The sequence below is a fragment of the Haliaeetus leucocephalus genome, unplaced genomic scaffold (assembly GCF_000737465.1).
Source record: "Haliaeetus leucocephalus isolate CR32 unplaced genomic scaffold, Haliaeetus_leucocephalus-4.0 Scaffold273, whole genome shotgun sequence".
NCBI lineage: Eukaryota > Metazoa > Chordata > Aves > Accipitriformes > Accipitridae > Haliaeetus > Haliaeetus leucocephalus.
In genome coordinates, this window is record NW_010972709.1 from 10,988,885 (window position 1) to 11,004,141 (window position 15,257).

General features: G+C 55.3%; 1 protein-coding gene across 1 annotated transcript in view; it reads right to left on the reverse strand.

Moving 5' to 3' along the window:
- Positions 1 to 15,066, reverse strand: part of JPH2 (junctophilin 2) — a 30,211-nt gene extending 15,145 nt beyond the window's left edge. The window contains exons 1-2 of the mRNA XM_010569796.1: positions 14,688 to 15,066; positions 6,378 to 7,161 (exon numbers count right to left, since the gene is read on the reverse strand). Coding sequence (XP_010568098.1) covers positions 6,378 to 7,161; positions 14,688 to 15,066 — 1,163 coding nt within the window. The remainder of the gene's footprint in view (positions 1 to 6,377; positions 7,162 to 14,687) is intronic.
- Between the last annotated feature and the right edge of the window lie 191 nt (positions 15,067 to 15,257).

Sequence of the window (15,257 nt, forward strand, 5' to 3'; positions counted from 1 at the left end):
GGGGGGGGGGGGGGAGGATTTTAATGAAGCCGGGGTAGTCCTGTCTCCCCCTCCACCTGCACCCACCTATGTTTTAAGGCCCCTGAGAGGTCAGGCTGCAGCACCTTTGGTGTCTGATCGTACAGCTGCAGAAATGCTGCTCCCAACCCTTGTGTCTCTCCCTGGCAGCTCCCACTTAGAGGCAAATTGCAGCCACTAAACCACCCAGGGCCAGGGCAAGCTCTGTCCATCTCCTGCCTGCTGCTGCCTCCTCGTTACACACATCCATCACACGGAGGTGTGCAGTCCTGGAGCACAGAGATCATGAAGCTGGGACAGCAGAGGAGGATCCGCTGCTCTCCCGAGCGGGAAGCCCACCTGGCAGGGACTGCCTTGAACCACCGCTGCTGCCCGCTCTTGTGGGGTGGCCATGAGCATCCTGCCCTCTGGCCTCAGACCTAAAGGTCTGGGACCACCCACACCTCTGGCTTTTTAAAAGCCCGAGGAAGCAGAAGGCAAAGGGTATTTTAAAAAATCCTAAAACTCTTTCAGAGCAAACTCCCAAGTCTGAGCACGGGGTCCAACAGACCTGAAAATCCCAGGCGTGAGCTGGGATTTTCAGGAAAATCCCAGGCCCAATCTGGCCTCAGGGAAGCTGAGCTGCACCACCAGCCCCAGGACGGCCGAGGCCACCATGGCCACCGGACCAGCCCAGCTCTGCCCTGAACACACACCATGGCTCACCAAAGAGGTGCATTGGGAAGACATCGCTTTGGTTGCCCACCTTCCCCACCAGCAGCATAAACCCCCCAGCGCGCTGGGGACGAGGGCAGGAGCTCGGCGGGGCAGAGCCGTGCCAAATAAAGCACCTTATCGGTGGAAGCGCGCGGCCGAGCTCCAGCGGCGTGGGCTGCCACGGGCCTCGGCTCTCAGCTGTCGTGCTTGGGCAGCGCTGATAAATCCCTGCTCTGCCTGCCCTTATTTAGTCAGGAGGCTCTGCTGACTCCAGCGATTTCAGGACGTCATTTGCACCACACACCCGCGTTCCCCGAAGAGACGCTCGCTGCCGCCTGGCCACGCAGGCTGGAATCGCTGAGCGCAGGGAGACGGCGGCAGCGCTGCCGGGAATGTGGCCGGGCAGGGGAGGTTAGAAAGCGATACGGGAGCCGTCAAGCACTCTTGTTATTTGAAGGGAGAGCTAAGACGTGCTCCGAAGGCATGGGTATGGACAGAAAAACAACTTAAGCTTCAAAACCAGGCAGCAGCTCACACTATGAATGATGCCCATGTGTTGCTGCTGGGGAAGCCGCACTGATGCGATTTCTGATGCCAAGCGCTCGCCGCAGTTCTACAGTGCTTTAATGCAGCCCAGGCTCAGTGTCGTCAGTAAACACTACATTAACAGGAATTAAAGGCCAACATTTCAGAATGCAGTTTAGAAATTCTTACAGGTATCTAGCCAAGCAGCTGTATTGCAGGACCTCTATAGATATTACATTACAACCAAAAATAAATTAAAAATTTATTCATTTTTAGTTGTACTCTCCAGGCATAAAAAACTCCAGCTGCACAGGGGCTTCAGGGCCAGCATCTGAAGACAAACAGGTGAAGCACAGCAGAAATTACTGTCCCTTGTCCCTTGCTTTCCTATTGATCCAGTGACATCTGGCAGATATATCTGAGGTTTTGCTAACAGGACATATGCCTGTCAAACGATCTCGGAGTGTGGCGAGACCTGTGCCTTGCAGAACACACGGCCAAGTCCCTCCATTGATTTTGGTCCAAGTTACTGCAAAGCATAACCCCGTGCAGAGGCAGACCACGACAGCTGTTGCAGTGGGATGGATGTGGGATTTGCAGTGTTTACGCTCATTTTGTCCCCCAGAAGCACCAGTGAGAAAGAAATGCCCTGTATGAGCTGCCTGGCTACTGAACGCACAGCTTTCAAAAAATCAAAGGTTGCCCCTGCAACCGGTCTTGCACTTCCTCTTGCTTTTTATTTTATTTTAATCTATTCTGAAAAGATGAAAGCTGACCATTTCCACGCTCCTTCTCCCTGCTTTCAGTAAGACCATCCTCCCCACGTGACAGGCAAGCACATACTGCACAGTGCTCCCCAAGCACCCAGGGGTGCAGAGCACCGTGTTTGGCACCAAACCACATGCCCAGAAAACTCCAGGGCAGCTGTTACACACCTCAGACTGGCTTTTAACTGGCTCGCTCATGGCTTGGTGGTGGCTGTCCCCTCCTCACTGGGGCTGGTGGAGGACAGACCTGCTGGCTGGTCCTTGAGCCGTCTTGTCTACTTAAGCACTGGGGAGATGATGTCCCAGCTGCAATCCCAGGTCCTCACTGCCTTTCCCACCCACCCCAATATTTTTTCAAAGAAGCCCCCAGATGGGACAGATGGTGGGAAAGGGGGAGGCTGGAGGGACACGGTAGGTGCCTTCACCTGAAACCACAAGAACAGCCACATTCCAGCTCTGACAGGAATCCCTTGGGATCACAGCAAGGCAAGTCCCAGGGCACCAGCAGTCCAGGGCATGGCTAACAGACATCATATGGTGCATGTTAAACCCCATGTCCACCTGTGGTTACCCTTGGGCAGGAGCAAAGCCATCTCCACTGGCCGCTGCAGAGCCTGTGCTTCAGGACAACTTCTCCCGAGTGACGCAGTCTGGGTGAGGATTCACCATACTTTAACTTCCATTAGCTCCAACCTATTAGCTGATCCCCAGAACTGTCAGTAGATGTGCCTGGGGTTTCTGCCCGACGTCTGAGCAGCACTGAGGGGCTTTGCCTGGGGTGAGGGGGCAGCTGGGGGAGCGGAGATGGGCTGTTCAGGACAGTGTGGCCCCATGCCAAATGATTTTCACTAAAATAATGAAAAAAGAATTAAAAAAAAATAATTTAAAAAAAAAAATCGCCCTTCCCTCAGCTGGCGGCGAGGTGATTCCAGCTCTATCCTGAGCCTCTTGCACAACAGGGAAAGCAGCTGGATTGCCGACCCAGGAGGATTCAGGAGGGAGCCAAGGAGGCCAGGGCAGCGCTGCTTGGGCAAGACAGGCAGCGGGGCAGGCAATAGCTGGCACTGCCCCTGGCGCTGGCTGGAATGCCCAAACCAAGCAGGCAGGTGGGGCAGGAGCAGCAAAGCAGCCTGGTGCCTCGGACACCCTCAGAGCAGAGTGTGGATCGAGGAAGGTTTGCTGACAGCAGCTGACCATCATCCCCCTGACCATCACTGCTCTCCCACCCGTCTCCGCAGGGCAGATCACAGGCAGGGCGCCCATCAGTGCTGCCGGTAGCCGCCTGCCTGCGCACCACCAGAGCTCAGGCACGTGCCTGGGATTCCTGTGGTGCAACTGGCCGAGGCAGCTTCCAGGCGTGGGCTTGTTTTCCTCAGGATTTCCATCCCTAAAGAGCCTTTTATGGTGCAAAAGAGTGAAATCTGGTCCTCCTGACATTTCAACCCCAGACAACAGAAGGCTGAATGTTACAGTAGGTTAGCTCTGCAAGGGGCTCCCCTGAGTGCCAGAAGCAAATGAAACTCAAACATCCATATACAACAGCACAGGTATGTGGAGGTAGTTGGGCATCTGTGCAGCCCCACTGCTGTGTCCTGCTAATTAGTTCCTAGCAATAATCTTACATATAGATATGTCACATCTTCCCCCAAAAAAGGATTCGTGTAGCCTCGAATACATTTCTTTGGTAAGGTATACACTGCCATCTGAGGAGAAATATAAATGCTCCATCTAGGAAATTCCACCTCGCAGTTATGAGCTTGGGCAGTGCTAATGATAGTACAGACCTTTTGTAAACCTTAATAATTGATTTTCACAATCTGTCTGCAATTACTCTCTGTCCTAGGTGTGGAAACTGAGGCAAGGTTCAAGGCCAAAGAAAAAGTCGGTGGGAGAGCTGGCGTTTAACCTAAGGACCCTCTTGAGACAAAATTATCTATATTTACTCTCAACCCCAAAGCTGAACTGAAAAGAGGAGGGAGGAGAGCAGCAGTCAGATTTTCAAAAGGCAGCAGGTAGAGAGAGTGGCCCTGCCCAGAGCAACATACACCAGGAATAAACACTGATGGAAGTGGTGAATTACAGTTTACAAGACGGAGGAGCCTGAATTGTCCTTCTTGCAGCAGGTCCAGCTCAGCTGCAGGCAGTGCCGCAGGCACGGGATCAGGGGCATCACACTGCTGGGGAAAGCGGCGTTCTCTTCCCCTGCCGCAACAGCCGCACTATCGCAGGGTCTGCTAGGGGAGGACTCCCTGGAGGAAAGCAGCTTTAATGTCTTATTTCCTCCAGCTCCAAGGTTTCCTTAATAGGAAATTATTCCCCAGCTGTGCTGGGGAGGGATGCAGTCCCCCGTCAGGGCAGCAGGCACATTCCAGCCCCTGATGGAAAACACTGCAGAGCCGCTTTTGATCCAAAGTGTAAATAGTGTATAATAAAAAGAGGCTTGTGTAAACCAGCTGAGCTCTTGGGGAGCAGCTTTTGCAGCTCCAGCCTCCTTATTTACGGGCGCGTAGCACTGCGGCCACACACTTCTGGGCACGGCAAAGCTGGTGTCGGGCTGAGCCTGCCCTGCTGGGAGGCTCCGGCAAGCCCCATGCTGCCCCAGCCCGTTATTTTTATCCTAGCTGGCCCTGAGTGGCATTTCACTTGCAGTCCTGCCGCTTTCTCTCTGCTGGTCTCTGAGGCAACTGGGTTTTGCTAAAAAACCAATCACGTTCCCCACAAAACTCTGGAGTAGAAATGGCTGCCGGGAGAGTAAAGCCGGGATTTCTCGGAGGGGACGGATGGCGTTTGGGAACAGGCGCTGTCCCCACTGCTGTTATTTCCCATTTCTGCTTGACAATGGAGTAACTGATAATTAAACAGCACTAAAAAGGAGCAAGGGAGGACAGCCCAGATTTGCAGCCACTGCCCAGCAGCTGAGCAAAGCCTGCGTGGGGCGAGGTTTTGATGGAAAGGCAAGGTGAAACCTCGAGGTCTGTCACAACCACGTTTTCCTGAGGAAGAGAGGAGGAGCAAAGGCTCTGCCCCTGCCTGACAATCTCTGGTGTCTGCCAGGCTGGCTCCGAGACTGGCAGGAATGCTGTGGGAGGAGGAACGTGCTGCAGGCGCAGCTCGGACACAGGCAGGGATGTGAGCAGGGGAAGGAGGTTTTCTCCTGCCCTTCGCAGGCAGACACTAGAGCTGCTCTTTCGTCTCCTCCCTCCTCCATCCCAGGAGGGATGACGGAGCAATTAGCACTTTCTTTTCCCACTAATTTCTAACACAGCTAATTCTGAGCAGAGCCTACCTGTCTGGTCCCAACATACCAGGCAGTGTAGGGGCAATGTGGTGCCCGGTGGTGCCTGCATGTCTGCCAGTGCAAGGGACACCGGTGCAAGAGACTGCCACGTGCTCGCAGCAGCCCCTCACGCACCCCTGCAGCATGCATCCCCAGACACGCTGCCACTCACTCGCTGCCGGCTGCCACAGCCCTCTTCCCACCCCTGGGGTCTGGCCAGGACAAACTGGGGGGACAAAAGGGGTCAAACCCAGCTGAGCCCTCCCTGCTTCCTCCTTTCCCAGCATCCTAAAGCATCATGGGCTGTGGGATGGGGCTGTGTGCTGCGGGATCAGGCTCAGCCATCCAGCATGGACACAGTCATCTTGCCCTGGCTCTGGCTGCCGCCCACCTCGTGGCAGAAACACTCATGCGAAACCTGGCCGAGGACTGCTGGGTCCTGGGGGCAGACGGGGCTCCCCAAGGCAGCCCCTTCCTCTGTTTGTTACCCACCATAGGTCCTGCCTACCAGTCCGCAGCATCCCAGCACAGCAGTGCTTGTCCCGCAGAGCCCATTACACTCAGCCGCTAAATTAAGTGACGACCCTAATGCATCCCATAGACTCCCCACAGAGCCACACCGGGGGCTCTGGGGCTGAGCTGCACTCTGCTGCAGACCCAATTTTTCTGGGACACGTCCCGCTGCCTGCTCGTGAGCCTGTTGGATTTACCATAGCCAAACCCCACTATTTCTCATCCTGCCCCATCAACGACACCTCTGGCAGCCTGGCACATTACCAGGGTGCTCCCCATCCCACCAGTTCCTTGTCCCCGTCCCGCTGAGTGCTGGGGCCAGTGCCAGTTCCTGCTGGCCAGCAGCTCCCCCTGGACCAGGGCTGCAAGGGGACAGGAGAGGGAGTGAGAGGGAGGACAGGTCCTGAACACCCCCGGGCTGCCACAAGGTCCCTCGGCCCCGCTCCACCAGAATTAAATAGAAATTGCAGGGAGCCACATTGGACCCCACTGCCAGCCATGCAGCATGGCTCCAGAGGGACACGTAGGATGGGGACCATGACCACCGTGGGGACCTGCGCATTGGAGCCCCAAGCACCTACCTGGACGCCGCAATCTCCGACTTCTGCCGGGCGATGGCTGCAGCCCTCTGAGCCCCCTCCACGCTCCTGTCCACCTTCTGCCGGATCTTGGCGCTCTTGAGGGGTATCACACGCTTCTTCATGCCCTTGACGAGGACGTTGTGGCGGTACTTGCCCTCCTCCTTCTTGCCGTCGGGCAACGTGGTGCAGCCGTAGCCATGCCGCAGGTTGTCCAGCCACTCGCCCTCATACTTCAGCCCACTGGAGCGCTCGCTGACGCCGAAGCCGGCGCGCTTGTCGTTTTTCCACTCGCCCATGTAGGTCTCCGTGGTGGTGGCGTCGATGTCGGACTCGAAGGGGGGGTACTCCTCGCCTTCGGCGCCCTCGCCCAGGCTGACAGTGGAGGTGGCGTCGCTGGCGGCCGAGCTGATCCCGCTCTCGCTCTTGAGGAAGCTGACGCGGCTCTTCTGGCTGGCCAGGGATGACTTGGACTCAGACTTCTTCAGCTTCCCCAGTAAGGAGCCCCTGCGGAAGAGCCCCCCCTTCTTCGGCTTGCCGGCCTCCGCCTCCGCGTAGAGGCTGAGGGCAAAGCCCCCGCGGGTGATGGTGGGCGAGAGGGGCAGGCTCTCGGGGTTGGCGGCGGGGGAGTCCTGCTGGGGCAGGGTGCCGTTGCTGTGCTCGCTCCGCAGGGAGGAGAGGGAGGTGCGCAGCGGGGAGCGGACCACGGAGGCCATGCCGTAGGGCACGCTCTGCCGCACGCCATAGCCGTGCCGCATGCCGTTGGTGAACTGGCCCTGATACGTGCCTGCGGGAGAGAAGAGGGATGGGGTGAAAAGGTAGCTCGCTCCTGGGTGGGCCAGCAAAGGAAGGTGGGCTGCAGGGTAGCGCTGCCCTAGAGCGGACGTACCCACCTTCCCTTGGAGAGGAGCCCCAACTCTGCTAATGCTCACCCACATGCAAAAGCAGCAGTCCCCAGGGAGTGGAAGGCAGAGGACGCAAGCCCGAGAGCTGCTGCTGGCAGGTGACAGCTCACTGGAAAGGGGCTGGGATGCCAGGGGACACTGGTGCAAACCCAAAGCTACTTAACGGACAGAGTCTGGATTTGCATCCAGAGCAGGCAGTGGGAGGCAGCCCCGTGGGGCTGGAGTTTGGGCTGTGCCAAGAGGGTGGCAGCAGCCCCAGCAGACACACAAACTGCGGTGGCACAGCTCTTCTTGGCTCAGTGACAGTCCCTTTCAGCCTGTTCTGCAGTTTGTCACTTGCAGGCTGCCCGGACCAGCTCTAGACCCCCAAGTCAGGCACCTGGCCATAGGATGGGCTGCCCTGGTACCTGCAGCAGCATCTGCTTGGCCCTGACATACAGCTTCTCTGTGGTCCCAAGACCAAGGCTTGTGCCATGCTGTGCAAAGCAAGAGATGGGCGAAAAAGGAAGAAGGGTGAAGCACCTCTGTGCAGGGTTCCTCCAGCTCTGCCCCAAAACCCACTGTTCTACCATGCTCCTCCAAATCCAGCTCAAGAGGGCACATGGTGTCATATGATGGGGGGACACAGAGAGGATTGTGCTTGCCATGGCAGAGCTGCACCCGGGGTACAAGACCCTGCTAAGAGCCAGCAGGACCTTGGCAGAGACACCCTGAAGGACTGGGAAAAGCACACTGCTCCTCTCCAGGTCTGCACGTTTGCAGGCTCTAGCAGAGTGAACTGGAGACCACCGCTCTGATTTTTCTCACCAGGATGTCAAGAGACTTAAATTAGTAGCATCGAAGCCCCCTGCAAGAAGAGCTCCTAGGAAGGGCAGGAGGGCTGGCAGGGCAGCCTTTGCCTACAGCACCCACACTCGTATGCCAGCACAGCAGGCTGCGAGGGTCAGCGCATCCCCGCTGAGCCCTGTGGAATGGGACAGGATGGGACGGGATGGGATGAGCTCCCCAGCCTGGCTCTCCTCAGTCTGTAGATGTGGTTGCCTCAGAAACCAGCAAACCACCCAAAACAAAAGCAGCATTCAGCTCTGCTCCTGGCGTTACAGGACCTGGAATGGGCCACCTCGCCCCAGATCAGCACCCTGCAGGGCAGAGGCTTCCAGCAGCCCCCATCACGGGGCACAGCTAGAGGGTGCTGGGGAAGCACAAACACCCTTGGAAAGGCCACCCCACTCCTTCACTCTCCCAGGCGCTGCTTCATGCAAGCGAAGGGTCAGCTGTTCTGGGGGCATTTTCACGGGCATCTGTCCTAAACGTGGTTTTCATTAAGCAGTGACCTACCAGGAGGCACCAAATTTGGGGAGAGCAAGCACTCCCAGGGTCCCGGGGAGACTCAGCAGGGCCAGGCTAAGACAGAAGGGGGTGACCTATCTTCAAGGCATTCATCTCCCCCCTCGGACGCTGTTACTGAGACCAGGGATGACCCTGCTCCCCGGGGAGCAAATCCAGTTCCTTCTTTGGCGATTGTGGGAGTGCATATTTTACAGTCTCCCAGGCCACTTCTGCAGCATAATCTCTCCTCCCAAGCTTCAGGTTTCGTTGAAATCCTCTTTGGACCTGCCTGTGGGGTGTTAACTTACAGCGCTGGGGGCCAGGAAAGACAAGAAGTGCCCGAGCGGGCAGCAGCTGCTGCCCCGGGGTGAGCCGCCCCCCGCCAGCTCCTGCCCACCCTGCGGCACACAGGACTTCGGGCTCCCTGCAACAGTTGGCCTCCCCTACTAAAAAAAGTAAGGGTTCAGGTAGTACAGAGCATCTGCGGGCTGTGGCCAGGCATGGGGAGCAGCCTGCCAGAGCAGGGGGCCATTGCCCAGTTTCTTGGCAGAGCCTGAAGCTCTGTTAGGAAAAATAAGATGGGCAGCGTGGGTTAGGGGTCTGGGCACAAGCTGGGAGCCAAGGACCGTTGTTGGAGATGTCCAGATATCTGGGTGTGTTCCTCACTGTGCTCCCAAATCCCTCTCTGTAAAATGGTGATGAGTCTTCCTAGCACAAAATGAAGTTATGGAGACCCCGTAGTGCCCCCACATCCCTCCCCACTGAGAGCCAGTGAAGTCGGTGCTCCATCCCCACTCGCCCAGCCAGCGAGCAGGGCTGACACACGATCGGGGTGACACTGGAGACCTCCTCCTAGGACAGGACAACCTCGCACATAACAGGCTGCAGCTGATAGTGCCGCCATGTTAACTCCCTGGAAGAGGAACTCCGGAAACCTCTCACAGGTTTAGGGGGCTTAGCTGCTCCTCAGGGGCCAGGTCAGAGCAGCCGCTGCCCTCCAGCAAGTCCCCATCCCCCTCTATCCCCCCAGGCAGCACCAGGCCACCCGGATGGGAAAAGCCACGTGGCACAGCGGATCTTCAGGGAGCAGAGACCGGGGTGCCACATCCTGGGGGCACACATGCCTACCCTCAACATGAGGTTCCACACCAGCTCTTCAGACTAGTCCCAGATGCCCAATTTCAGCCTGCATGGCACAAGCAACGCCATCCCTCTGGCACGTGGTGTGACCAAACCTGCCAACCCCACCTGGCTTAACAGAGGGCACCCACACACCATGCTGACCACAGCTGCTCAACCAAGGCAGGGGTGAGCAGGCAGTGCCGTGTCCCCATCATGCTGCAATTCAGTGCTGGGCTGAGGCTTCATGCCAGGGCAGAGCCATAAACCACCCCTGGAGCAGAGCCAGAGGCTGCTGAGAGCAGCTGGAGGCACCGGCGGCCGTGCGTCGGGCCACGCAAGGCTTGAGCGGAGCCAAGCCCTGGCTCGCCAACACGTCCCAATGCAGCCGGTTCAAGAGAGAATGGGGTTGTGCAAACCCTCTCTGCACCGCACGCGGTCAGCAGGGCTGCACGTCCCTGAGCCACTGCTACTCCCTGAATATCAAAGCAGCCTGGGCAAGGGGGGACAGGCAGGACACAAAGCCGCCAGCCAGGCAGCCATGCACTCACATGCATCTGAAGTTCTGTAAAAAATAATTTACAAAGCAGTGGATGTGAAAAAAAAATATAAAAACAAAATCTCTATTTAGGATGAAAATGGGACAGAGCCCCGCTTCCCTGCCTTCCCAGCCCTGCCTGATTCACCAGGGCGGTGGGACAGAGCCACCTAACCCCATCAGGGTGCAATTACTGGGGGCAGGACCCCTATAATCCTTTATTGCCTGCATTTTTTCTTGTCGTAATGACAAAAACCACTGGCTTCTCTGCGACCCCCAGGTACCTGGTTCACCACCTCAGCCCGTCCCCGACCAAAGCAGGGGGGTGGCCCTGCCTGGGTATCTTCATAGGACAGGAAGAATTAAATTGTGGGATTGATGAAAACAGTATCCCTGCAGCCTTCACCTCCAAACACACCGACAGGGTGGTAGCACCCTCCGTTTCGCCCTGGCAGCAGGACAGGACGATGCCTGGCTGCATCAAAGGCGAAAGCTTCAGCTCCTGGTGCACACCCAGCCCAGCAATGAGAACCTGCTGTCAGCAGTGTCACATCTCCGCTTCCCAGACTGCCTCGAAGCTCTAGTATAATTAGTGATGAATGTAAATAATACAACCAACCAGGTAAATAATGCAAACAACTCAAATCGTATCACTGCCCTATGATCCTCTGCTGTTACCCAAATACTGTGATGACAGACGTGTTAGAAGAACTCAGTGTAAAAGGCCAGGGACTTTCAATCAGTGCACAGCACCACGTGCAAGACAGGCGAGCGAAAACCTAGTGCTTGTTTTTGGTGCCAACAGTGCCATCTGATAGGTTCTATTGGAAAAGAAAGGCAGAAAAAAAACCCCAGAGAGGGGTAAAAAAAATTCACAGCATTAATTCATCGATCAAATTCAGCCATGCAGGAGCTTTGCTACAGAGGCAGCAGACACAAGTCAGCAACTTCTCTGCTCACCCAGAGCCCGTTCCTGCTTCCCTGGCTGCAGTCCCATGGATGCTGCTCCTTCTGTCCCAGCCTAGGCCCCTTCCCACCGTGCTTTCCCCGCCCTGGGCACCCAAGGAGTTGGTGCTGCTCCATATCACCCCATTTCATCTCTCCTGGTAAAGCACACTTCCCCTTTCTTGTGGTCTCGTGATTGCTGAATGGTCTAATTGTTTCTGCACGAAGTTAAGTGACACCACTGTTTTCTCTTAGCACTGAGACCAAATTGCAGCGTCAAAAATAAGTTGGTTTTAGGCTGCTTCAATTGTAGTTGAGTTCCCCCCGCCATAGATATATATAAACAGGTATTTGTATAGCAAAGCCTAGCTTTGGGCCCAGATCCTGCGTGTCCGGTACAATTCTGCATTAGCAGCGAGACTTTTTTCTGCAGTAAGACTTGACTGAGTCAAACACTCAGACTCAAAAGCACAAAAGTAACCAAAAAATGAGGCCTTTCTTAGAGCAGAGACAAAACCTACAGGTGGAAGCCAAATGACTAAGTGTTTACTCATAGCTTAGGTTGCAAAATGATGACTTCTTTCATGCTGTGCCTTCCACAACCCCAATCACCACCCGCTTTAGCTAGCGCATCCTGCCCCTGTAAAGGGCTCCGAGCTCTCTGCTGGTGACAGCAGCAGACACACATGTATATTCAGCTTGGATACCCAAGGAAATATATCATAATCATAATGTTACTGTCTCTGCCTGGCCACACCAGGAGCTCTGAACCCCTTGGCTGATTTCAATCAATGTTAGAGAAGGCAAGTCGTTTAAGGCATCAGTCACTTGTAGTTTTCACAAAAATGGGCATTTGGTAGCTGAGAGAAAAAGCAAACAACCCATGCAGTGCCTAGGCTAAACCATACCATAAGTCCACTTCTTAATAGACACCAAAAAATCTATACATGATTTCCAAAAGCTTCACTGCAGATTTGGACTTTATTTAGCCACCAGCCTTGGCCAGCCACAATATAAAATACAAGGTTGTCTGTGATTTGTAAGTGTATTTGAAAGTTTTTATGTGTGTGTATATATATAAAAATATATATATAAAAAGTTAATTTAAAGTCTAGTTTAGAACATTAGAATCAGCTACATCTCCCTGAAACCCGCAGGCAGCTCAACCATGACCTAAAGCTTCTAACGACCTGGCAAGAGCTGCACGTTCCCAGAGCCCTTTTCCTCGCGTGGCTAGCTTCCAGGCACCTTGGGAATCACGTCCCCTACTCAAGGGACGGCAGATTTCCAAAGCCTTTCCAGATGTTTATCTTGGCAACCTCAAATTCAAATATTAACAGGTCCAATTAGCAGCCTGGCCACATCTGGATCTTGCAGATGGTTACCGTGCACAGGTGAGGAGACAAAACAGGAGCCTGTCCTGCAAGTCAGCAAGATCGTTCCACCCCTGTCCGACGCACGTGATGCTGGCTGGCGATCCCCACCTTGGCTTCGGATGCAGCTTTCTACACGTTCCCCTCCACTCAGAGAAGCTCACGTCTTGAATGAACGGCTCAGACCGGCCAGGACGCGATGGCCCAACGCAAGGAGCAGCTGCCGGGCACCGGGGCGCAGCCCTTGTGAGCCAGGTCTGGCCGGGCCCTGGGGGGCTCAGCTCAGCGCTGCCCGGGGAGGCTTTGGCAGGGCACATCTTCACGGATCAGGGCGAAACTGCCAACCTCGGGTGGCGCCAGGGATCGCACAGACAGCACGTTCTTGGGTGTGGGACAACACCCGGGGAGCACTACGTTGACCGAAGCAATATCTTACATATCCTTACAGGAGAAATTCTTGACTCATCTTTCTCCCTCTTCTATCCCAAGCTTTCAGTCCGCGATCTAATCATATTCAAACTCCTACATCAAGTTTTGCCTCTCAAAATTCTGTACAACATTAACTTGAAATCCAGTCACCCTGCACTCTTAGAAGAAGATGCATTTTAGGAAGCAGCGAGGAAGCGGCCATACAAATTCACAGGAGACCTTGACATCTCCAAAATTAAAGTCCCAATGGCAGCCGTTGCTGACAGTTACCTGATCGCTGCACGCTACTCACCAGAGCACACCTTACACATAACCTACATGTCTTACAACCACACGTGAAGTTTCTGCAGTGCACAGGTGCATGTATGTGCGTTAGCCTGAACTCTCACTGCCACTGTGCAACCTGCGCAGGTCAGCATTTAACTGCTCCACAGCCGCAGGGCAGAGGGGGAAGAAAATTTAAGGAGCCGGGGGGACACATCAGTTCGTGTCTGTACCTACAACCTCCAAGGGCACAAAGAAAATGAGTCAACTTCAATACTATATTCCCAGGCTTAAAGTTAGTCACGTACCTAGGCAACTCATTGAGAAACATCTATGAAAAAGCATTACCCTGACAGCCAGTCTTGAATCAGTCCATTTTTCTAATGTCTATAAATGAGATGCTTTTCATTAGGAAAATTTATACCATTACTGTTATTTTTCTTTACAAACTAACTCTATTGCTTGTCCTAGATAAACATAGATGCAATTCTGATCCATATTTTGAAATGTATTTCTTTCAAATCACCCTCTCTATTTAGCTATCCTAAATATGGCAGCCTGGAACATTACAGTACTGAAGAGCTACGGAATTACTTGCACAGAGATTCTTGCAACGTTTCTAACCCCCGAATTGCCACTAATGCAAGAACACAATTAGACTGAGCATTTACAGAGCACAACAAATATCTGACTATGCGGTGCACTTGTGTAGTAGCAGGGGTTGAGAGCTTCCAAGTAATCAAAGGGATTTATTTTAGGGAAAGGCGTGTGACTACGTAAACAGCTTAGATGAACTCAACCAAAACAGTTCAGCAAGGCAGATGTCCAGGCAGCCCGTCAGGGGCACGCAAGTGGCGTCTAACGCATAGGCAAAGTGTTCTACGATGCCGTGGGGGGCTTATATCTGACGTGAAAACATTCACAACTCGCTGCCCAGCAAGCGAGTGAACGGCTCGCTGCACTCGCACACCGGCGAGGCATTTCTGGTTTAGTTCAGTGATGAACAGCAATAACCAGTGCCTGGGGAACAAGGAGTCACAGACTACACAAATCATGTTGGTTGGTGTTAACTATTGATATGGACACTCGAGAGCAGCTCCCGAGGGAGGGATGGTGAGGGCAATGCTCCTGCTGCTCCTCCCTCGTGCCTGCAGACAGCGAGCCGCACACGCCGCACCCGACAGCGGGGACAGGGGACACACACGTATTTTTGAGGCGGTTGCCCCCCAAGCCCTGCTTCTCAACTCAAGCACCCCAACGGTTCATTGTGGACCATCACGCCTGTCCGGACCTCGCGACTGGGGACAGGATTAGGTCACCCCTTCGGCGGGCACAACACGCAGCCTCTGCCATCGCAGGCTGGCTATCACGCCGTTCGCCACCCTCTCAGCCCCTCCGGAGTCACCCTTACCTCCGTCAGCGTACGTCTCGGTGCCATAGCCGTCCTGCAGGCCGTTATTCCAGGTACCTTCGTACTTGGCTCCGCTGCTCATGCTCTGCCTCGCGCCGTACCGTCCCTTAAAGCCATGGGTCCACTCGCCTCTGTAAACCCACCGTCCTTTGGTCTCGATTCCTAGGCCGTGCCTCTTGCCTTGGGACCAGTAGCCTTCGTAGGTGTTGCCGCTGGGCCACGTGTACACGCCCACCACTTCGAAGCCATAGTTCCAGGAGCCCGAGTACTCGCCCTGGCCCTTGGGGCCGGTGCAGATGCCGTGCCCGTGGGCTTTGCCCCCTTCCCAGCCCCCGCAGTAGGCACCTCCATCGTCGAAGTCGAACCTGCCGCCGCTCATGGTACCCTCCGGTGCCCCCTCAGCCGGGCAGCTCTCCCAGGGGCAGAGCTCCGGGCCGCGGCTGCCGCATCCCCGAAGGAGCCGCGCTGGGCGCCGGGAGCGGCGGCTCCCGCCTCGCCTCGCCCGGCCGAGGGGCCGGGGAACGGGAGGAAGGAGAAATTGGAGGGAGGGGAGAGGGGCGGGCCGGGCCC